The sequence below is a fragment of the Sus scrofa genome, chromosome 1 (assembly GCF_000003025.6).
Source record: "Sus scrofa isolate TJ Tabasco breed Duroc chromosome 1, Sscrofa11.1, whole genome shotgun sequence".
Taxonomy (NCBI): domain Eukaryota; kingdom Metazoa; phylum Chordata; class Mammalia; order Artiodactyla; family Suidae; genus Sus; species Sus scrofa.
The window spans coordinates 189,448,595-189,472,302 of record NC_010443.5 but is presented as its reverse complement, the minus strand read 5'-3'; the positions used below and the strand labels follow the sequence as shown (position 1 = coordinate 189,472,302).

The 23,708-nt window shown below is 36.9% G+C and overlaps 1 protein-coding gene across 18 annotated transcripts in view; it reads left to right on the top strand.

Moving 5' to 3' along the window:
* Nucleotides 429-23,708, top strand: part of C1H14orf39 (chromosome 1 C14orf39 homolog) — a 141,738-nt gene continuing 118,458 nt past the window's right edge. For 8 of the 18 annotated variants that reach the window (XM_021062402.1, XM_021062391.1, XM_021062380.1 and 5 more), the window contains exons 1-5: nucleotides 712-852; nucleotides 1,749-1,810; nucleotides 1,890-1,961; nucleotides 2,985-3,111; nucleotides 8,735-8,824. In XM_021062402.1, coding sequence (XP_020918061.1) covers nucleotides 1,762-1,810; nucleotides 1,890-1,961; nucleotides 2,985-3,111; nucleotides 8,735-8,824 — 338 coding nt within the window. In that variant the 5' untranslated portion in view covers nucleotides 712-852; nucleotides 1,749-1,761. The other 10 variants (XM_005660019.3, XM_005660015.3, XM_021062362.1 and 7 more) reach the window with 9 other exon arrangements.

Below are 23,708 nucleotides of genomic sequence, written 5' to 3'. Positions count from 1 at the left end.
ATAAAATTGGTTATTCAAATATCATCTGAAGTACTTAAGAAACACCGGTGTAGGTATCTTTTTCATCTTCATAATCTGTGAAACAACTTAGATTGTTGGGAATTTGGGCAATAATTTACATCATTTACTATTAAACACATTTTTACCAGAAATATACCAATAATGAAGGCAGTTTGGGGGAATGATTTGTTTAAATTATTGTGAGCAAATTATAAACTATAAATAATTTATAAATCACAAAGTGAACTCTTTCACTTTGGATATGCAAAATCTAAGAGCATAAAGTGTCCAACGATAGCATTTTGGACAGAAAAAATTAATGTGCACTTTATTTGAACTAAACAGACTAGTCACTCAAAATATTTGTTGAATGAAATGTATTTGCATTCTTATACTTGCTTTTCAAGACGTTTTGAAAAATGCTAAATGAGAAATTGAATCTTGAGAGTTGATTCTGGTGATTTATGTTATCCTGTTAAAGTTAGTATCAGTTTCATTGCTGTTTTCCAAAATATTTTTTAACCTGTTATTTTTACCTGCGGAACGGATAGTCTTAAAAAAAAAAACCCACCCCGGACAAGTTCCCTAACCCTGGGTCGAGAGCTTCCGCGCCCGGTGCACTTTCCGAAGGCGGTAGGAGATCGGGTTCTCGCCCCGCGGGCGGCGGGTGGGGGTGAGGAAGGCGTGAGCGCAGCCGGGTGAGTCTCGCGGGGATTTCGATCTCGCGCCTCAGCGCGATTTGCTGCTCCCGCCGTGGGCCTCGCGCAGACGGGTTGGGCTGAGTGGGGCTGAGGCGGAGCGCCAGCCCTCCTAGGGTATCTCCTGTCACGTCCGCGGCCCTCGCGACCTTGGGTAGCGTCTGGGTCGGGGGAAGGAAGGGCGTGAGCCTTCGGGTCCTGGGGGGAACGGGGGAGAGGGACTGAGGTGGGTGGAAGGAATTGCGCGTGGCGGTTATTCGCTGGGCAGGCAGCCCTGAGGGGTCGGGGGCCCGGCGGGCCCTGTCCCCAGAGGTCGCGTTCTGGGGGTTTCCTGGCGTGTGGCCTTGCTCTGGACGGCACTGCCGCCCGAAGGCGGGTATCGGGGGCGGACTCGGGGAGGAGAAGCGAGTGGGCTGTGGAGGGAGTCGGCGAGTGAACTTCCCGCTTCAAAACGCGCGGGCAGAGTAGTTTTCTCAGTGTGCCCACTAGAGAGCCGAACCCCGCCTCAGGCGTTATCTTTAAAATGCGACTTGGTAGTTCTGGGAATACTTCCAATTTGTGGACTCTCGGTAAAATACCGAGTGTAAAGTTGCTCAGTTCCCGCAGGTTGTTTTACCTCGCTGTTGGTGAAAGACTTTAAAAATCTTGCTACCCGTAGTGATAACACGCAGAGAAAGGACGTGTTGAGAGAGTTGTTTATTTTAAAGAGCATATACTTTTGAGAAATCTGGGTGTCTGTGGATTACTATGTATAAACAATTATGAAGTTTCAGTCATGCAACGATATTCAATTTATTTTATGATATAAAATTATATATATTTAATATATAACTACATTCGTTTACTTAATTTATGTATTTAATATCTATAATTAAATATATGTAATGACGTTCATTTTTTACGTACCTGCTGGGGCTCTGCCCAGTACTGGAATGAAGGGGTCTTTTCCCTCCTCAGTCTTTTGCTCCACTCACGTTTTTCTGTAATAATGCTCTGTGAAAAGGTTGTTTATAGAAAATCCTTGCTTATTATTATTATTCTTTTTTTTAGCAAAGTATCCAGGATGAATGACAGCCTGTTTGTCAGTTTGGACAGACTTTTGTTAGAATTTGGTAGGTATAAAATGAAAATAAACAGGTAACTATTTATATTGTTATTTGACATTTTAACAATGAAATGAAATCACAAAAGAATTATTTATTTTAGTTTTCCAGTATGAGCAAGATATAAGTACTAAAGAAGATATAATTCAACGAATTAATAGTAAGTAGTTTTGCATGACAGATATTTTTATTTTTTAATTTTTATGGAATGTAAAATACTGTGCAGTTACCTTGTTTAGGGTAACTTACAGTTGGCATAATTTTTTTCCTGGTTTTGTTTAGTGACTGATAACGAGCTATTTAACTACACTTTTTCAATAATAAATTTCTGTATTCAGCATTTAATTATTTTGTGTTTAAGGATTGTTTTAAACAGAAATGACCCTTAGTTAAATACAATTGAAATTATTATTTTTCTCAGATAACACAGGTTATTTCAAATATTTGACTGAAAAATTGCAAATATTTTTATAAATCATCAAAAGTCAGAGGCCAGATTAATAGATGCCACATTTTCAGGAATGCTAATTCTGAATATTATGAATGGAATGGCAAAGCAAAGGACATAAATATAGTATTTTAAGATCCTACATAAAAACTAACAAAAGCAAATATAATAATTAATTTTTTAATAGTTCTGAAAGGTAGACAAGTTATCTTTTCTGCAACAAAAAGAATTTAGAATTTAAATGATTTATTTTAATCTTTTAAAGAAAGTATATCTTATATTTACTCACTAGTAACAAGGAAATGAGTTGAAGGTGCATTAAATAATGTCATGAAATTGATGAATAGAAATTTCATATTTGTGAAAAACAAAACTCTTAAGGTAGTATTATATGAGTAAATGTTTACATAAATTCATAGCTTTGTAAGATATCACTGATCTTAGATATTACCTAATCCAGCCCTCTTACATTAAAGATGAGGGACAGGGGAGATTTATTTCTCTTAAATCCCAAATGCAAATTTGTAGCTTCTGGGTCTAAGAGGAAGCCTAACTCTGGTCCTGGGCTTTTTAGCATAGTGCACTTCCTATCTCAAACTTCTCTTCCTCTCCATTCTCTGGTCCTTCTTCTTCTTTTTTTTTTTTTAAGTCAGTTGCCACACCTTGTTTCTACTGTATTTGTTTATTTTGAATTTATGATTTCTTTTTAAGAAAATAAATATTGTCTTTTCCCAGAATGCTTTGAAGATATTAAAGAAAATAAAGCGACCATTTGTAAAATACACGAAGCTATAAATACAACAGATGAGGAAATAGGTCATTACTGTAGACATAGTAAGGAGATCAAAGACAGCTGTAGTAAGTGAGTATTTTAAAGAAACTTTCAAAAATTGTCATTAAATTCTTTCATTCAAGGTTTTTGAATTTATAGTGGAAGACATTTGCTTTAAAGTAGTATTTTATGTTAGGAAAATGATGAATCAAATCTTCAATTTCCTTGTTATATACCACTGTAAAAGGGATCACAGAAGTTTCAAAAGAAAAATAGAAGTGCTGTAAGATCTCTTGAATTCAGATCCAATTAGTCTCAATACAGTATTTTGAATAATCTAGGCACAGAATAGAAAATTCTTTTAAATAAATAAATTTGAAATAATTTCCATCTTTGAATTTTCAAGATCTTATTTTTGTCTAAGGGACCCTAGCCTAAAATTCATAGCTTTTCAAAATAAAAATATTCAATATGTTAAGAATTCTTTCAATATAGCTTCAGGTTTTGAATTCTGGTAGTTACAACTATTATAAGACAAAACATTTTGAAACAAAGGCTTGTTAATGGAATGTAATTGTATGGACAGGTACTTACAAAAATAAAATATGTTAGTTTTCTGTATTTAATTTTATGTGAACCATTGTGTTTTTATTTAGTACTGTACTTCCAAGAATTATATTTGTTTTTAAATGTTATTTAAAAATTCATAAGCTTTTTTGGTTTTCCCTCATTACTTTTTTAATACTGGTTTTAAAATTCCTGTTGTGGCTCTGTGGGTTAAGGACCCCAAGCTGTCTCTGTGAGGATGCAGGTTCTATCCCTGCCCTTGCTCAGTGGGTTAAGATGTTGCTGTAAGCTGTGGCATAGGTTGGAGGTGCAGCTCATATCTGGTGTTGCTGTGGCTGTGGTGTAGGCTGCAAGTGCACCTCTGATTAGACCCTTGGCCTGGGAACTTACATACACTGCAGGTGGGGCTGTAAAAAGAAAAAAATATATACTTAACATAAAAATTCAAAGACATACTAATGTATGGTGTAAAAAGTTTCTCCTTACCTGCATTCCCCATGCCACCCTGCTCTCTTCCTTATAGGCAGTCACCCTTAACAGTGAATACCATTTCGGACCTTCTGAAATACATATTCATCATCATTGTTACATATGCTTTTATACATATATATCTGTATATCTATTTTTCATTTTTTAAAAAATGCGATCATACCATACTTATTCATTTTTTTATCTTTTTAGGGCCACACCTGCAGCACATGGAAGTTCCCAGGCTAGAGGTCAAATCAGAGCTGTAGCCGCTGGCCTACACCACAGCCATAGCAATCCCAGATCTGAGCAGCATTGGCCACCCACACCACAGCTCAAGGCAACGCCTGTTCCTCAACCTATGGAACAAGGCCCATGTTCCTTATGGATACCAGACAAGTTCGTTTCTGCTGAGCCATGATAATTCTTCAACTTTTTAAAATTTAACAATATGTAACATAAATGGTGCTATACATGTCATGACTATGTATAGTTTTCATTCTTTATTTTTTAACAGCTCCATAGTGCTTTATAGTATTGATGTATCCTAAGTTTTTTAACCATTTTCCTATTATTAAACATTCAGGTTATTTCTAGTTTTTTCCTATTGAAAGCAACATATACAGGTATCCTTCTGCACTTCTAGACCTGTAGCTCTAGAATGAACTCCTAGAAGTTAAATTGCTAGATCAAAGAGTATGTATGTTTAAATATTTGATAGATAATGCCAAACTGCTCTCTGAAAAATTATACTAATTTGTATTTTAACCAACAATATATGAGAGTTTCTATTTCCTTACACTTTTGTTAATACTAAAATTATTAATGTTTACTTTTTGGTAATATGATAAAAAAGCTACATATTGTTGAACTTTTACTTTGATTTAGATTTATTGTAGTAGATTTTACCAGTGGTTTCCCTCAGTTGGCTGTAATATGGGTGGAAAGATACTGGTAGTTTCTTTTTAGAAACAGCTGTGTCCAAGATGTATGTTATACAAGCTTATTCTCTGCTGGGTTCTGAGGACAGTTAGTAGGATCTATTTCTTTTTAATGTGTGAATAACTCTAGTTCATGATTTCAGCATGCTCATTAAGAGATTTAAATGTGAAGTATGAATTCATGAAAGTATTTAGAAGAAAATATAGGTGACTATCTGAGAGAAGAAGGCCTTTCTAAGTATGTCATCAGAGGTGGAAAACACATAGGAAAGAATGGATAAATATGACACATACAAATTAAAAAGAAAAACACCTCAGGAGTTCCCGTCCTGGCTCAGTGGTTAACGAATCTGACTAGGAACCATGAGGTTTTGGGTTCGATCCCTGGCCTTGCTCAGTGGGTTAAGGATTGGGCATTGCCACGAGCTGTGGTGTGGGTCACAGTCGCAGCTTGGATCTCGCATTGCTGTGGCTCTGGTGTAGGCTGGTGGCTACAGCTCTGATTCGACCCCTAGCCTAGGAACCTCCATATGCCGTGGGAGCAGGTCAAGAAAATGACAAAAAGACAAAAAAAAAAAAAAAAAAAAAGAAAGAAAAACACCTCAAAGTGATATAAAGAGCAAAAGGATAAGGTAGGAAAATGTCAAAGAAGGGTTAATTTAAAAATAAAGTGGTTGAGGAAATTAGTAAGGAAGAGCCAAAACCCCATTAGAAACATGGGCACAGGAAGTTCCCATGATAGCTCAGTGGTTAACAAACCCAACTAGCATCCCTGAGGACGCAGTTTCGATCCCTGGCCTCGCTCAGTGGGTTAAGGATCCAGCATTGCCGTGAGCTGCGGTGTAGATTGCAGATAAGGCTTGGATCCCGCCTCCCTGTGGCTGTGGTGTAGGCCAGGCAGGCAGCTACAGCTCTGATTTGACCCCTAGCCTGGGAACCTCCATATGCCTCAGGTATGGCCCTAAAAAGACAAAAAAAAAGGTAAAGTAAATACCAAAATGAAGAAATATCTGTCTAATAAACTTGTGACCAAATGCTCAATCTTACTAATAAAGACATTCAAATTAAAGCAATAATAACATACTATGTATTTTTTTCACCTTTAAATTTTGCAGAAATTTGAAGAAAGATAATAGTATTGGCCAGGAAATAAAATCACCTCTCTGACACACTGTAGGAATGTACACCCATACATACCTTTCGGATGGCATATTAATATACTTTTAAACTTTAAAAATAAGCATAACTTGATTGAATGGTTCCATTTCTGAGAATTTTTCATAAAGAAATGACTAGGCAGTTTCTCAAAGATGTAAAGTACAACAAGGTGTTTACTTCAACCTTTTTTATGATAGAAAAACATTGGAAACAACCAAAATGTTTAACATTAGGTGATTTTTTTTTTTTTTTTTTGTTGCTATTTCTTGGGCTGCTCCCACGGCATATGGAGATTCCCAGGCTAGGTGTCTAATCGGAGCTGTAGCCACCAGCCTATGCCAGAGCCACAGCAATACGAGATCCAAACCGCGTCTGCAACCTACACCACAGCCCACGGCAACGCCGAATCCTTAACCCACTGAGCAAGGCCAGGGACCGAACCTGCAACCTCATAGTTCCTAGTCGGATTCATTAACCACTGCACTATGGGAACTCTTAGGTGATTGTTTAAATGAATTTTTGTTTTCCATATGAATAAACAGTGGGTGGCCCACTAATTTATGATGTAAATGAATAGTTATTGACATGGAAAGGTGTTTTCAGTACATTACAAATTGAACAAAACATTTTTAGTATGAATCCAATTTAGTAATTGAGTATTTATATATAATTAGAAAAACTCTAGAAATATGTACATCAGAATGCTTGCAGTATCTTTTTAGTGAACATGTGTTTTTTATGGAATTTTTAAAATATTCAGAATATATATATAAATATAAATATATATATATTTATATATATATGTAAAACCTTTGACCTTATAATTCTGTTTTGGGGAATATTGTCTAAGGAAATGATTAGAAACTCAGACAAGTATGAGCATAAGCATGCTAATCAAAATGGGCAACAATATTGGAATGATTAGATAAATTATATAATATGTTGTATTTATTAAAACCTTTACAATGAGTTCTTAGTGACAAAGAACATGTGTATAGTTTAAAAGAAAGTGATGAAGGAAGATATGTTGTTATATGTGAATATGATCTCAAATATGTTAAATTATATACTTACAGTAAATCTAGAAAATTTATTAAAGCAACTTTAGTAGTTATTATTCAGTGTTGAGAACATGGACAATAATTCTTTTCTTTCTTTCTTTTTTTTTTTTTTTTTTTTAGGGCTGCACCGGTGCATGTGGAGGTTCCCAGGCTAGGGGTCTAATCGGAGCCGTAGCTGCTGGCCTACACCACAACCACAGCAACTCTGGATCGTTAACCCACTGAGCAAGGCCACGGATCGAACCCACGACCTCATGGATCCTAGTTGGATTTGTTAATCACTGAGCCATGAAGGGAACTCTTGATAATTATTTTCTTATATATACTTTTCTGTGCTTCCAAAGTGGGTATGTGTATTTTTGGAATCTGAAAAAATAAAGATCAGAAAAAAGATCTAGAGGAAATATTTAAATATTTAATACTTAGAATGAAAGCTGCCATGGTATGTGCTAGTTTTAGATTTTTCATATTGGTAACATTTTTCTAGTCATGTAATAAAGCAAGTGTAGAAGTTGAGTATTCATTGTATTCTTACTATCCGATTTTTTTTTTTTTTTTTTTTTTTTTTTTGCTATTTAGGGCTGCACCCATGGCATATGGAAGTTCCCAAGTTAGGGGTTGAATAGGTGCTGCAGCTGCTGGCCTATGCCATGGCCATAGCAACAGCAACTCAGGATCCAAGACATGTCTACCACCTACACCATAACTCATGGCAAAGCCGGATCCTTAACCCACTGAGCAAGGCCAGGGATCAAGCTCACATCTTCATGAATACTAGTTACATTCATTACCGCTAAGCCACAATGGGAACTCCATTTTTTCTTACTATCTGACTTTATGATTCATTTTTGGTCTAGTTTCTTTCTTTAAGTTTCAGGAGGGTGTAAAATCTGACTTTTTAGATTTCAAAGGAGAGGAGTTTCCTCTGTCACTCAGTAGGTCAACGATCCAGCTTGTCTGTGTTGCTGGTTCAATCCCTGCCAGCACAGTGGGTTAGGGATCTTGCATTGCCGAAGTTATGGCATAGATGTGGCTCATATTAGATCCCTGGCCTGGGAACTTCCATATGCCAAGGGACTGCTGAAAAAGGGGAAGAAAAATTTCAGAGGAGGAAAAAAGCCCTCTTATCCTAGTTCCTTAAATTTTTCTCCAAAACAATTTCTTACCTAAGATCTTAGAACTATAATTAAAAAAGAATGCCTGATATTGCAGATTGCAGAGTATATTTCAGAAATTGCAGTTACCTCCATTGTAATATACACTTCAGCCATGTCGCATTTGTTCCTGCCCTAGTCATGGTTCTAAAATAGGTTTTACGTAAAAATTAATGGCTATTGATACTTGAACATGTATATGAATGCATGAATGATTGTTGTGTAATGGGAAATGAGAATTTTTTTCTTGATGTAAGATTTTTTTTTAGGGAAGAGAAAGATTTATCTTTAAATGGTTACATTCATTTTTATTTTCAATTTGTTTATCATTCTGAGATGCTAATTACGATATTTTTTTCCATAGCTGGAAGCCAACATGTGATGTATTTTACAAACATGAAGACTATATGCAGGACCAGTTTACTATTTATCAAGAAACTATTGAAAAAGACAAGTATATTAATTTAAGCTTATCAGTTCTAAAGATAGTATTAATAAGATATGGTTTGTAATAGAAACTTTGTGCACAAATTTTTTTTAAGGTAATTTCAATGTTTTGGACTCTTTGGGTGTCATTGTTGGCCTACCAATTTGTTATAAATCTCTATCCAACCTTGGATATGTTTAAATATGTCCTTAGAATCTATCAGTAGTGATTATAAGGCAGAATGTTTCAGTCATTTTTTTTTAATGACTGAATTGTTATAGTCAAACAATTGGAATAGTTAGCTGTACAAATAGCTCATGAAACATTTGGACTATTGACTTTTGAACGGTATTTTATATCAAACCATTTTTCAGAGTGCTAATTTAGTGGGGGGGTTAAATACTAATATTTGTGTGGGCTTTTTTTATTATGTGTAAAATCACCTGGTTTTGGAGACTAAATGAAATTAGTGAATACAGTGAAACAAAGGTGAGGAACTTTGAACACATTATATAGCTTTATAATTTGTCTTAATTGAGAAAATGGAAATATTTTTATTTTTAACATAATTGGACAAGAGCAGTATCTATTTTTTAATTTTTATTTATCTTACTTCTTCTCCCAGCTTTAGTGAGGTATAATTGACATATAACTTATATAAAGTCTGAGCTGTACAACATGATGATTTAATATATATGTATATTGTGAAATGATTACCACAGTAAGTTTAGGTAACACATCGATCACTTAACTACTGTGTTTTTTTTGTAGTGAGAATATTTAGATTTTCTTTTAACAACTTTCAAGTATATAATACAGTATTATCATATTCACCATGCTTTATATTAGATCCCCAGAACTTACTTATCTTTTAACTGGAAGTTTGTACCCACTGACCAACATCTCCTTATTTCCTCTACCCTCCAGCCCCTGGAAGCCACGGCCACCATTATACTAGCTGTTTCTATGAGTTCATCTTTTTTTTTTTTAAATTTTACATATAAGTGAGATTATAACAGTATTATCTTTCTCTGTTTTAGTGTAATTCCTTCAAGGTCCATCCATATCATCACAAATGGCAGGATTTCCTTTTTTTATGGCTGAGTAACATTCCACATATATATATTTTATTTGTATGTGTGTGTGTATATATAATCACATTTTCTTTATTCATTCATCTGTCATTGTACCCAAGTTGTTTCCATGCCTTGGCCATTGTCTATAATGTTTAATAAAGATGGTGCAGATACCTCTTTGTTTTTTTAAAATATTTTAATTTTTTTCCATTATAACTGGTTTACAGTATTCTGTCAATTTTTTGCTGTACAGTATGGTGACCCAGTTACACATACATGTATACATTCTTTTTTCTCAAATTATGATGCTCCATCATAAGTGACTAGACATAGTTCCCAATGCTATACAGCAGGATCTCATTACTTATACATTCCAAAGGCAATAGTCTGCATTTATTAACCCCAAGTTCCCAAGCCATCCCACTCCCTCCCCCTCCCTTTTGGCAACCACAAGTCTGTTCTCCAAGTTCATGATTTTCTTTTCTGTGGAAAGGTTCATTTGTGCCATATATTACATTCCAGATAAAAGTGATAATCATATGGTATTTATCTTTCTCTTTCTGACTTCATTCAGTATGAGAGTATCTAGTTCCATTCATGTTGCTGCAAATGGCATTATTTTGTTCTTTTTTATTGCTGAGTAGTATGCCATTGGGTATATATACTACATCTCCTAATCCAATTATCTGTCAATGGACATTTGGGTTGTTTCCATGTCTTGGCTATTGTGAATAGTGCTGCAATGAACATGAGGGTGCAGGTGTCTTTTTCAAGGAAAGTTTTGTCTGTATATATGCCCAAGAGTGGGATGGCTGGGTCATGTGGTAGTTCCATATTTAGTTTTCTGAGGTACCTCCATACTGTTTTCCATAGTGGTTGTAACAGCTTGTATCAGGTTGTACATTCCCACCAACAGTGCAAGAGGGTTCCCTTTTCTCCACACCCCCTCCAGCGTTTGTTATTTGTGGCCTTTTTTTTTTTTTGTAGTAAGATTTTCTTTTTATTTTATTTTATTTTATTTTCCCACTGTACAGCAAGGGGATCAAGTTATCCTTACATGTATACATTTTTCCCTCCACCCTTTGTTCTGTTGCAACATGAGTATCTAGACATAGTTCTCAATGCTACTCAGCAGGATCTCCTTGTAAATCTATTCTAAGTTGTATCTGATAACCCCAAGCTCCAGATCCCTCTCCCTCCCTCCCTTGGACTTATTAATGATGGCCATTCTGACTGGTATGAGGTGGTACCTCATGGTAGATTTGATTTGCATTTCTCTAATCAGTGATGTCGAGCATTGTTTCATGTGCTTATTGGACATCTGTACACCTTCCTTGGACAAATATCTATTCAGGTCTTCTGCCCATTTTTCCATTAGGTTGTTGGCTTTTTTGCTGTTGAGTTGTGTAAATTTTTTGTATATTTTAGAGATTAAACCCTTGTCAGTTGCATCATTTGAAACTGTTTTCTCCCATTCTGTAAGTTAGATATCTCTTTGGAATAGTGGTTTTATTTCCTTTGAACGTATAACCAGACGTGAGATTGCTGGATCATATAGTTATTCTGTTTTTAATTTTTTAAAGTACCTTTTTACTATTTTCTGTGGTGGCTGTATTAATTTATGTTCTCACCAGCAGTACACAAGGGTCCCCTTTTCTCCACCTCCTTGCTGTCTTTTGTCTTTTTGATAATAGCCATACTACATGTATGAGGTAATAGCTCCTTGTGATTTTGTAGCATTTATCTGATAATTACTGATGTTTCCTGTACCTTTTGGCTATTTGTCTTCTTTGGGAAAATGTCTGTTTAGGTCCTAGGCCCATTTTAACTTGGATTATTAGTTTTTGCTATTGAGTTGTGTGAGCTCCTTATGTATTTTGGATATTAATCCCTTATTGGATGTATGGTTTGCAGATGTTTTCTCCCATTCCATAGGTTGCATCTTCATTTTGTTGATTGATTCTTTTACTGTATCGAAGCTTTCTTAATTTGATGTAGTCTCATTTGTTAATTTTTGCTTTTATTGCTTATATTTTTGGTATCACATCTCAAAAAATCATTGCCAAGACCAACACCAAGATCTTTTTCCCTGTGTTTTCTCTAGGAGTTCTGTGGTTTTAGGTCTTATATTTAATTTTAAATATTTAATTCATTTTGAGTTAATTTTTATGAGTGGTGTAAAATAGGGGTCCACTTTCATTCTTTTGCATGTGGCTATCCAGTTTTCCCACTACTATTTATTGACGAGACTATCCTTTCCCCATTGAATATTGACTCTTTTTCTAAATATGCTTGACTGTATATGCATGGATTTACTTTTGGACTCTTGATTGTTCCATTGGTTTAGCTATCTGTTTTTATGCCAATACCATACAATTTTGATTACTATATCTTTTTAGCATAATTTGAAATGAGGAGGTATGGTGCTCCCACCTTTATTCTTCTTTTTAAAAATTTCTTTGACTATTTGGAGTATTTTATGGTTCCATACAAATTTTGCAATTTTTTCCTATTTCCATGGAAAGTGCCATTGTAATTCTGATGAGGTTGCATTGAATCTATAGATGGCTTTGCATAGTATGAATAGTATAACAATATTAATTCTTATGATCCATGAGCACAGAATATCTTTCCATATTTGTGTCTTCTCCAGTTTCTTTCATATTGTGTTATAGTTTTCAGTGTGCAAATCTTTAACCTTCTTGGTTAAGTTTATTCCTAAATTTTTAAATGTTTTTGATGCTGCTATAAATAGGGGTAGTTTTCTTTATTTCTTTTTCAGATAGTTTGTTAATATATAGAAGTGCAACTCATTTTTGTATGTTGATTTCGAATCCTAAAATTTACTGAATTTGTTGTTTAGTTCTAATAGGTTTTTGTTGGAGTCTTAGAGTTTTCTGTATATAAACATATACCATTTGGAAGCAGAGACCATTTTACTTTTTTCTTTCCTATTTGGATGCTTTTTATTTCTTTTTCTTGCCTAATTGCTCTAGCTAAGACTTTTAGTACTATATTGAATAAGAATGGTGAGAGTGGTATCTTTGTCTTGTTTCTGAGTTTGGAGGAAAAACTTTTAGCTTTTACCATTGAGTATGATGCTAGTTATGGGCTTGTCATATATGGTCTTTATTACATTGAGGTATACCTAATTTGTTGAAAATTTTTAATCATGAAAAGTGTCACATTTTGGCAGATACTTTTTTCTGTATGTGTTGAGAAGATCAGGTGATTTTTATCCTTCATTCCATTAATGTGGTATTTCATGTTAAATGATTTGTGTATATTGAACCATCCTTGCATCCTAGGGATAAATCCCACTTGGTCATGGTGTATGATTCTTTTAATGGGCTGTTGAATTTGATTTGCTAGCATTTTGTTGAGAATTTTTGCATCTGCAGTCATCAGGGATATTGACCTGTAGTTTTCTTTTTGTTTCCTTATTTGGCTTTGGATCAGGGTAATGCTGGCCTCATACAATGAGTTGGAATGTGTTTTCTCCTCTTCGATTTTTTGAGAAGCATTTGAGAGGGATTGATGTTCATTCTTCTTTAAATGTTTGGTACAATTCACCAGTGAAACCATCTGATCCTGGGCTTTTCTTTGTTGGGAGGTTTTTTAAATTTGTTTTTGTTTCTCTTTTTCTTTTTGGCCATGCCTGTGGCATGCAGAAGTTTCTGAGCCAGGGATCAAACCTGAGCCACAGCAGTGACAACATTGGATCCTTAACCCACTGCACCACCAGGGAACTCCCTGTTGGGAGGTTTTTGATAAATGCTTCCATCTCCTTGCTAGTAATTGACCTGTTCAGATTTTTATTTTTTCATGATTCAGTCTTGGTAGGTCACATGTTTCTATAAATGTATCCCTTTCTTCTAGGTTATCTGGTTTATTTTCCTATAATTGTTCATAGAAGCCTGTTATGATCCTTTATATTTCTTTGGTGTCAGTTGTAATATCTCCTGTTTCATTTATAATTTTGTGTAAGTCTTCTCTCTTTTTTTTTTGTTAATCTAGTTAAAAGTTTACAAATTTTGTTTATCTTTTCAAAAAAGCAACTTTTTGTTTCATTGATTTTCTCCCCCTATTTTCTTTCTTGTCTCTACTTCATTTATTCTTGCTCTAACCTTTAATATACCCTACTTTCAGCTATCTTTGGGGTTACATTATTCTTTTTGTAATTCCTTGAGAAGTAACCTTTGTCTCTTGATTAATTTTCCTGATTTCATTTAGTTATCTGTATTCTTTTGCATTTCATTGAATTTCTTTAAGATGATTATTTTGAGTTCTTTGTAAAGCAGATTATAGATCTCTATTCTTTGGGTCAGTTACTGAAGCTTTTTTACTTTTCCTTTGGTGGTATCATGTTTGCCTAATTCTTTGTAAACTGTGTATTGTTGCGTTAGTGTCTATGCACTTGAACGAGCAAACTCTTTTTCCAGTTTTTACAGTCTGGTTGTGGCAAGTAAAGACCTTTTTCTTTTTTTTTGTATGTTTTTATTTTTATTTTATTATTTTTTATTACTCAAATGAATTTATTACATCTGTAGTTGTATGATGATCATAACAATCTGATTTCACAGGATTTCCATCCCACAGCCCAAGCACATCCCCCCACCCCACAAACAGTCTCCTCCTGAGACCATAAATTTTTCAATGTCTTTGAGTCAGTATCTGTTCTGCAAAGAAGTTCAGTCTGTCCTTTTTTCAGATTCTACATGTCAGTGAAAGCATTTGATGTTGGTGTCTCATTGTATGGCTGACTTCACTTAGCATGATAATTTCTAGGTCCATCCATGTTGGAAAAAATTCTGGTATTTCATTCTTTTTAATGGCTGAGTAATATTCCATTGTGTATATGTACCACATCTTCTGGATCCACTCCTCTTTCGATGGACATTTAGGTTGTTTCCATGTCTTGGCTATTGTAAATAGTGCTGCAATGAACATCAGAGTACATGTGTCTTTGCAAGTCGTGGTTTTTGCTGGATAGATGCCCAGGAGTGGGATTGCTGGGTCAAATGGTAGTTCTATGTTTAGTTTTCTGAGGCATCTCCATCCTGTTTTCCACAGTGGTTGCACCACTTTACAATCCCACCAAGAGTGTACTAGGGTTCCTTTTTCTCCACACCCTCTCCAGCACTTCTTGTTTGTAGACTTTTGGATGCTGGCCATTCTGCAAATCAAAACCTCATAGTGGTTTTGATTTGCGTCTCTCTAATAATGAGTGATGTAGAACATCTTTTCATGTGTTTCTTGGCCATCTGTATGTCGTCTTTGGAGAACTGTCTGTTTAGATCTTCTGCCCATGTTTTGATGGGGTTGTTTGTTTTTTCGGTATGGAGCTGCAGAAGGTGTTTATAAATTTTGGAGATTAATCCCTTGTCAGTCGATTCATTTGCAAAGATTTTCTTGCATTCTGTAGGTTGTCTTTTTGTTTTGTTTAGGGTTTCCTTTGCTGTGCAGAAACTTTTCAGTTTGATTAGGTCCCATTTGTTTATCTTTGTTTTTGTTGTCAGTGCTCTGAGAGGTGGATCTGAGGAGATGTTGCTGTTGTAAATGTCAGAGAGTGTTTGGCCTATGTTTTCCTCTAGGAGTTTGATAGTGTCTGGTCTTATATCTAGGTCTTTAATCCATTTGGAGTTTATTTTTGTGTATGGTGTTAGGGAGTGTTCTCATTTCATTCTTTTCCATGTGGCTGTCCAGTTTTCCCAGCACCACTTATTGAACAAGCTGTCCTTTCTCCATTGTATAGTCTTGCCTCGTTTGTCATAGATGAGTTGGCTGTAGGTGCATGGGTTGAATTCTGGGCTTTCTATCCTGTTCCACTGATCTATATTTCTGTCTTTGTGCCAGTACCATGCAGTTTTGATGACTGTTGCTTTGTAGTATAGTCTTAAGTCCAGGAGCCTGATTCCTCCAGCTCCATTTTTCGCTTTCAGGATGTCTTTGGCTATTCTGGGTCTTTTGTGCTTCCAAGCAAACTTTAAAATATTTTGTTCAAGTTCTGTGAAAAATGTCCTTGGTAATTTGATAGGGATTGCATTGAATCTGTAGATTGCCTTGGGTAGTATAGTCCTTTTGATAATATTAACTCTTCCAATCCACGAGCATGTATATCTTTCCAGTTATTTGTGTCATCTTTGATTTCTTTCATCAGTGTCTTATAGTTTTCAGAGTACAGGTCTTTTGTCTCTTTAGGTAGGTTTACTCCTAGGTATTTTATTCTTTTGGATGCGATGGTAAATGGGATTGCTTCCCTAATTTCCTTTTCTGCTTTTTCATTGTTAGTATATAGAAATGCCGTTGATTTCTGTGTATTGATTTTGTATCCTGTGACTTTGCCAAATTCATGGATGAGCTCTAACAGTTTTCTGTTAAGAGTCTTTAGGATTCTCTCGGTATAGTATCCTGTCATCTACAAATAGTGATAGTTTTATTTCTTCCTTTCCAATTTGGATTCCTTTTATTTCTTTTACTTCTCTGATTGCCGTGGCTAGGACTTCCAAAACTATGTTGAAGAGTAGTGGCGAGAGCGGACATCCTTGTCTTATTTCTGATCTTAGTGGGAATTCTTTCAGCTTTTCACCATTGAGAATGATGTTTGCTGTGGGTTTGTCATGTATGGCCTTTATCATGTTGAGGTAGGTTCCTGTTATGCCTACTTTCTGGAGGGTTTTTATCAGAAATGGGTGTAGGATTTTGTCAAAGGCTTTTTCTGTGTCTGTTGAGAGGATCATATGGCTTTTATTCTTCAGTTTGTTAATGTGGTGTATCACACTGATGGATTTGCGGATATTGAAGATCCCTTGCATCCCTGGGATAAATCCCACTTGATCATGATGTACAATCCTTTTAATGTATTGTTGGATGTGATTTGCTAGTATTTTGTTGAGGATTTTTGCATCGATGTTCATCAGTGAAATTGGCCTGTAGTTTTCTTTTTTTGTGGAATCTTTGTCTGGTTTTGGTATCAGGGTGACGGTGGCCTCATAGAATGAGTTTAGGAGTATCCCTTCCTCTGCAATTTTTTGAAATAGTTTCAGAAGGAGAGGTGTTAGCTCTTCTCTAAATATTTGATAGAATTTGCCTGTGAAGCCATCTGGTCCTGGACTTTTTTTGTTGGAAGTTTTTTAATCACAGTTTCAATTTCAGTTCTTGTGATGGGTCCGTTCATATTTTCTATTTCATCTTGGTTTAGTCTTGGAAGATTGTACTTTTCTAAGAATTTGTCCATTACTTCTAGGTTTTCCATTTTATTGGCATATAGTTGCATATAGTCGTCTCTTATGATCCTTTGTATTTCTGTGATGTCCATTGTTACTTCTCCCTTTTCATTTCTAATTTTATTGATTTGAGTCCTCTTTTTTTCTTGATAAGTCTGGCTAGCAGTTTATCAATTTTGTTGATCTTTTCAAAGAACCAGCTTTTTGTTTCATTGATCTTTTCTATGGTTTTCTTTGTTTCTATTTCATTGATTTCTGCTCTGATCTTTATGATTTCTTTACTTCTTCTAACTTTAGGTCTTGTCTGTTCTTCTCTCTCAAGCTGCTTTAGCTGTAAAGTTAGCTTGTTTATTTGAGCTTTTTCTTGTTTCCTGAGTTAGGCTTGTATTGCTATAAACTTTCCTCTTAGAACGGCTTTTGCTGCATCCCATAGGTTTTGGAGTGTTGTATCTTCATTGTCATTTGCTTCTAGGTATTTTTTAATTTCCTCTTTGATTTCTTCAGTGATCCATTGGTTGTTTAGAAGCATGTTGTTGATTCTCCACGTGTTTGTGTTTTTTGCATTTTTTTTTTCTTGTTGTTGATTTCCAGTCGTATAGCGTTGTGGTCGGAAAAGATGCTTGATATGATTTCAATTTTTTTGAAGTTACTGAGGTTGGATTTGTAGCCCAGGATATGGTCAGTCTTAGAGAATGTTCCATGTGCACTTGAGAAGAATGTGTATTCTGTTGCTTTTGGATGGAATGTCCTATAAATATCTATTAAGTCCATCTGGTTTAATACTTCATTCAGGCCTGTGTTTCCTTATTGATTTTCTGTGTGGTTGATCTGTCCATTGCTGCAAGTGGGGTGTTAAAGTCCCCCATTATGATTGTGTTATTGTGGATTTGTCCTTTTAAGGTTGTTAGCAGTTGCCTTATATATTGAACCTGTGTTGGGTGCGTAGATATTTAAAATTGTTTTATTTTCTTCTTGGATTGATCCTTTGATCATTATATAATGTTCTTCTTTGTCCCTTAAAATATTCTTCATTTTTAAAGTCTATTTTTTTGATATGAGTATTGCTACTCTAGCTTTCTTTTGATCCCCATTTGCATGGAATATTTTCTTCCATCCTCTCACTTTCAATTTGTATGTGTCTCTAGAATTGAAGTGGGTCTCTTGAAGACAGCATATATATGGGTCTTATTTTTGTATCCATTCAGCCAGTCTGTGTCTTTTGGTGGGGCGTTTAGTCCATTCACATTTAAGGTAATTATTGATATGCATGTTCTTATTGCCATTTTATTAATTGCTTTGGATTTGCTTTTGCTGCTCTTTTTTCTTCCCTTCTTCTCTTGTTCTTTTCTGCCTATAGAAGTTCCTTTAGTATTTGTTGTAAGGCTGGTTTAGTGTTGCTGAATTCTCTCAGCCTTTGCTTATCTGAGAAGGTTTTGATTTCTCCTTCAAATCTGAATGAGAGCCTTGCTGGGTAGAGTAATCTTGGTTGGAGGTTTTTTCCTTTCATCACATTGAGTATATCTTGCCACTCCCTTCTGGACTGCAGAGTTTCTGCTGAAAAATCTTCCGATAACCTTATTGGGGTTCCCTTGTATGTTATTTGTTTCTTTTCCCTAGCTGCTTTCAAGATTTTCTCTTTGTCTTTAATTTTGGTCAGTTTGATTATTATGTGCCTCGGTGTGTTCCTCCTTGGGTTTATTTTATCTGGTACTCATTGTGCCTCCGGGATTTGAGTGAGAGAGTCCTTCCCCATGTTAGGCAAGTTTTCGGCTGTTATCTCTTGGAATATTTTTTCTGTCCCCTTCTCTCTCTCTTCTCCTTCTGGCACCCTTATAATACGGATGTTGGTGCATTTAACGTTGTCCCAGAGTTCTCTGAGACTCTCTTCATTTGTTTTCAATCTTTTTTCTCTTTTCTGTTCTGCATCCATAATTTCTTCTAATCTGTCCTCCACCTCCCTTTCTCATTCTTCTGCCTCCTGTATTCTGCTGTTAGCTGCTTCTAGTGAGTTTTTTATTTCAGTTATTGTATTTTGCATCTCTTCTTGTTTAAGTTTTATATCTTGTATCTCTTTGGTTAGTGTTTCCTGTAAGTTATCCATCTTTGCCTCCAGTTTATTTCCAATGTCTTGCATCATCTTCAGCATCAACAGTCTAAAGTCTTTTTCCTGGAGGCTGAGAATCTCCTCATGGCTTAGCTGATTTTCTGGGGTTTTTCCTTTCTCCCTCATCTGAGTTATAGTTCTCTGTCTTTTCATTTTTATAGGTTTTTGGTGTGGTGACCTTTTTATAGATAATAGAGTTGTAGCCTCTCACTTCTGATAGCTGTCGCCCCTTGTGGCTGAAGTCAGTATGGGAGCTTGTTGTAGGCTCTGATGGGAGGGGCTGATGCCTGCCCCCTGGTAGGAGGAGCCGATTCTAATCCCTCTGGTGGGTGGGGCTTAGTCTCTGGATAGGATTAGAGGCATCTGTGTGCCTGAGGGGTCTTTAGGTAGCCTGTTTACTAAGGGGCGGGGCTGTGATCCCACCTGGGTTGTTGTTTGCCCTGGGGCTTCTCAGAAGCTACTGACTTGGGTGGCGTCAGATTTTCCCAAAATGGCCACCTCCAGAGAAAGGCAACTGCTGAATATTCCCGAGAGCTTTGCTTTCAGTGTTCTTCCCTCACAACAAGCCACGTGTACCCCTGTTTTCCCATGATGTCCTCCAAGAACTGCGGTCAGGTTTGACCTAGATTCCCATGGAGACTTTGCTTTGCCCTGGGACCAGTGCATGCGAAAGTCTGTGTGCGCCTTTTAAGAATGGGGTCTCTGTTTCCCCCAGTCCCGTGGAACTCCTGCGCACAAGCCCCACTGGCCTTCAATGCCAGATGCTCCAGGGCTCTTTCTCCCCGTGCCAGATCCCCACACGTGAGAGTTTGATGTGTGGCTCAGAACTCTCACTCCTGTAGGAGAGTCTCTGTGAACCAGTTAGTTTCCAGTCTGTGGAGCTTCCCACCTGGGAGGTATGGGGTTTATATTTCTCAATCGCCCCTCCTACCTCTTGATGTGGCCTCTTCCTTTTCTGCTGGGTAGGGTATGTTTTTTAAGGTTTCCGGTCCATTTGGGTGGAGATTGCTCAGTCTTTAGTTGTGAATTTTGTTGTTTTTAGGAGAGAAGTTGAGCTCCAGTCGTTCTATTCTGCCATCTTAATCCTATCTCCGCAAACAGTCTTGATAGGGTTGTCTCTGAGAAGGAGGTAAGATGGATCTGCAAACCTGGATACCCCTCCAGGCGGTCCCCACACCAGTGTCACCGTAGATCCTGATGGTAGAGCCTAACTGTGGACTGTCCTGGGGCTCAGTGAGTTGTCACATCCACACAGGATCCAGGGCCCTGGTATCCCCTCGTTGTCATCCAGAAGGTTAAGTTGCTGGTCCCTGTGAGCCCAGCTCCTCCTGGCCTTGCTGCTTGTCAGCTGTCCAGGGCACCCGTCTCTTAAGACCTTTTTCTGTAGGTTACCTGGGCTGGTGGGATTACCTATAGAATTGCAGTTTTGCTGTGTTGGAGCTGATTTTGAAACTCATTGGATCTGTAGTGGGATCTCTGGTTGGTGTGCTTGTTGCTAGGCTCAGGCAAGTATGGATCCTGTTTGGTCCCTTGGTAGGCAAGACTACCTCTAGTACTTTGTTCAGTAGGATAGTACTTAGACAAGGGTCTGCATCAGGTTCCACAGTTATATTCTCAGTTACCAAGTGTGTGAACAAGTGTATCTCCCACCAAGTCCCTGGGGGAGCTTGTGCCTAGTCACTGGATGGATCCATGGATGGTCAGGACTGGTCCTTAACTGTTGCTGAGAAGGGCTAGAACTGAAACCCAGGGCTGTTTTGGACTCCACAACCAAAATTGAGGGTCTACTGTTCCTGGTGGGTTTGTCTCCCACCAGGTCCCTGGATGGATTGGATTGCTTCCTGACTGTGGCTGGAGAAGCTGGAACCCTTTTATGATCTCCAGGGGAGCACATAGGAGTATCTCCTTGAGTCCCTTGGATGGAAGACCTCTTAGAGACTGCTTGAGGTCTAGATTGCTTGAGATACAGAACCAAGTATAGGGCCCTCTGGATCTATGGGGTGCAGCCAGAATGTCTCTTGCTGGGACCCTGAACCCTCAGTACTACTGACAGCCTGTACTGTGAGAAGACTGGAACCCATTGTAGGGCCCTTTTGGATTTTTAGGATCATAGACAGTAGTGTCTCCTGCTGGATCTCTGTGCCAGCAGGATTCTTTGGTGACTGTGGCAAGAACAGGCTAGGACCCAGGTATAGGGCCCTTTCAGAATTTATAGTCTGAGTTTGACATGCTGATCTCCAGGGAGTCCTAGACAATGGCCATGAAGGATGGAGCTGGTTCATAGGCCACTTCAGAGTTCACAGCTGAGACCAGAGTCCGTATGCCTATTTCCTAACACACAGGTGGGTGTGACTTCTCCTGGGTCCCTTTTTTTATGGGGCTAGTGACAGACCCAAAGCTAAATAAGGCTGTATCTTAGTTCTCAGGGGGTATAGAGATATATTCTGGCTCTGTAGACAGCACAACAGTCAGTAAGTAAACCACCAAAGATGCAAGCCTGCCTTCTAAAAATAGCTCTCCACAGTCTTAGACTGCACCAAGAGTTTCACAGTCTCCTCCCTGGATTCTAAAGTTTCCACAGAAGCACTTTTGTCAATGGATGGATGGCAAATTTTTATTGCCGAGGGGGTGATATGTACAAGGGATGTTTTATTCTGTTATCTTGCTAACATCACTCCTATTTTAATGTTTTAATTAAAACACACACAAAATATAGAATGCAATACATTTTTTTGGCCACCCCATGCCATATGGAGTTCTCAGGCCAGGGATCAGATCTGAGCTGCAGCTGAGGCAACACCGGATCCTTAACCTGCTGTGCCAGGCCAGGGATTGAACCTGCGTCCCAGTGCTCCCAAGATGCTGCTGATCCTGTTGTGCCACAGTGGGAACTCCTAGAATGTAATACCTTTTATATTCAAAAATGGGTCTTAAGAGAAGGTAGGAACTGAGGTATAGATTTGGATTTCATTGGCATTTGAAATTACAGAAATAGGTGAGATTGCCTAGAGAAATATATAGGGCAAAAAAGAAGAGAAAGCTAAAGTACATGATCAGGGAATAGGCAGGTAGTAGAGTTAGTGAAGGAGACTATTACTTTGTTATTTATAGGCCTTACCTAATTCAAAAAGAATATGAGATGGTTTATGTAAATAATACCACAGTTTTAAAAATCAAGCATAGATATAAAATTTGAAACTGTAGGGAATTAAGGATAATATAGGAAAATGAAGCCTTTGATCAGGATAGAAATTCATGTTGTCTTGCACATTTGTTAGATATAGGCATAGATTAGTCTTTGAAATTCCTAATAGTAGTTGAAGCATTGTGGAAATGTAATCAGTTTGGAATTCAGAATATTCTCTTATAGGAAGTTCAGTTTTCCCTACTACTGAGACTTAAGAGAAATTTCTTCCTTGGGATCTCATAAAGGGGAAATTGTGCAATATGGTAGTCAGTATCATCAGTGGCCCCTAAATAAACACAGTGTGTGTTATTGCTTCTTATAACATCTCTCAGTGCAAGTCATGACCATAAAACATTATTTGAAATTATTCTACGAGGCACACCAGCCCAATATAAACCTCTCTAGTAGTGTTTGTTGTGGATGACTTCTTTTAGATAGCCAGAGGTATTGAAGTGAAAACAGCTATCTCTTTCCTAAACTGGCCACTTAGGTTTATTGAATAGATGACTCAATACTAGGCATTTATAAGAGGAAAAGAGTTCATTTGATGTCATGGGTAATGAAGGAAGTAGTGGCATCAGCAACTTCTAATTTCCCATCCCTGTCCCAGACATTCACAAAGACTAGTATTGCTGGCAACAGATGAGGAAGTAATGGCTCTTGAATCATGACTTGGTCAGGCAGAGTTCTTGTATGGAATATGTTGGAAGAGTTGGCATGAATATGCGATTTGAACAGGATAGATGTGGTATGCTAATCTCATCTGAAACTGGTGACCCAGACTCAGTTTTCTTATAGGTATTTCACTCCTTTCTGGGCTATTTCCCCATGAAGTAAGAACTTAATTAGCAAATATGCATTTAGAGGAATGGGAGCAAACTTGTTTTAGGCTAAACTGCTTTATCTTGCATAAGGGGACAGAGTTTAGTGATATTAATAAATTAAGTCATTCTTATGATTCAGACCTGCTGACCAGCAGAAGGCTGTTATTCTTACATTTCTACTCACTATACAAGCAGTTTATGAATACTTCTCCTTTTCTCATCTGCTAAGGCGAGATTCTAATTGAAATATCTTTTAAGAAATTCCCCTATATGGTATGACTTGATTTAGAAAGTTTATAAAATTTTGAGGAATGTAAGGACTATATGTTTTTTATGAAATTTTCTATGAAAGTAATTTTTCTCTATGTGTTTGTTAAGAATTGGTTATAAAAAGGATCCAAGAATGTATTTTATTTTATTTTTTTATTGTTGATTTACAATATTGTGTTTCAGGTATACAGCAAAGTGATTCAGTTATAAGCAAATACACATAT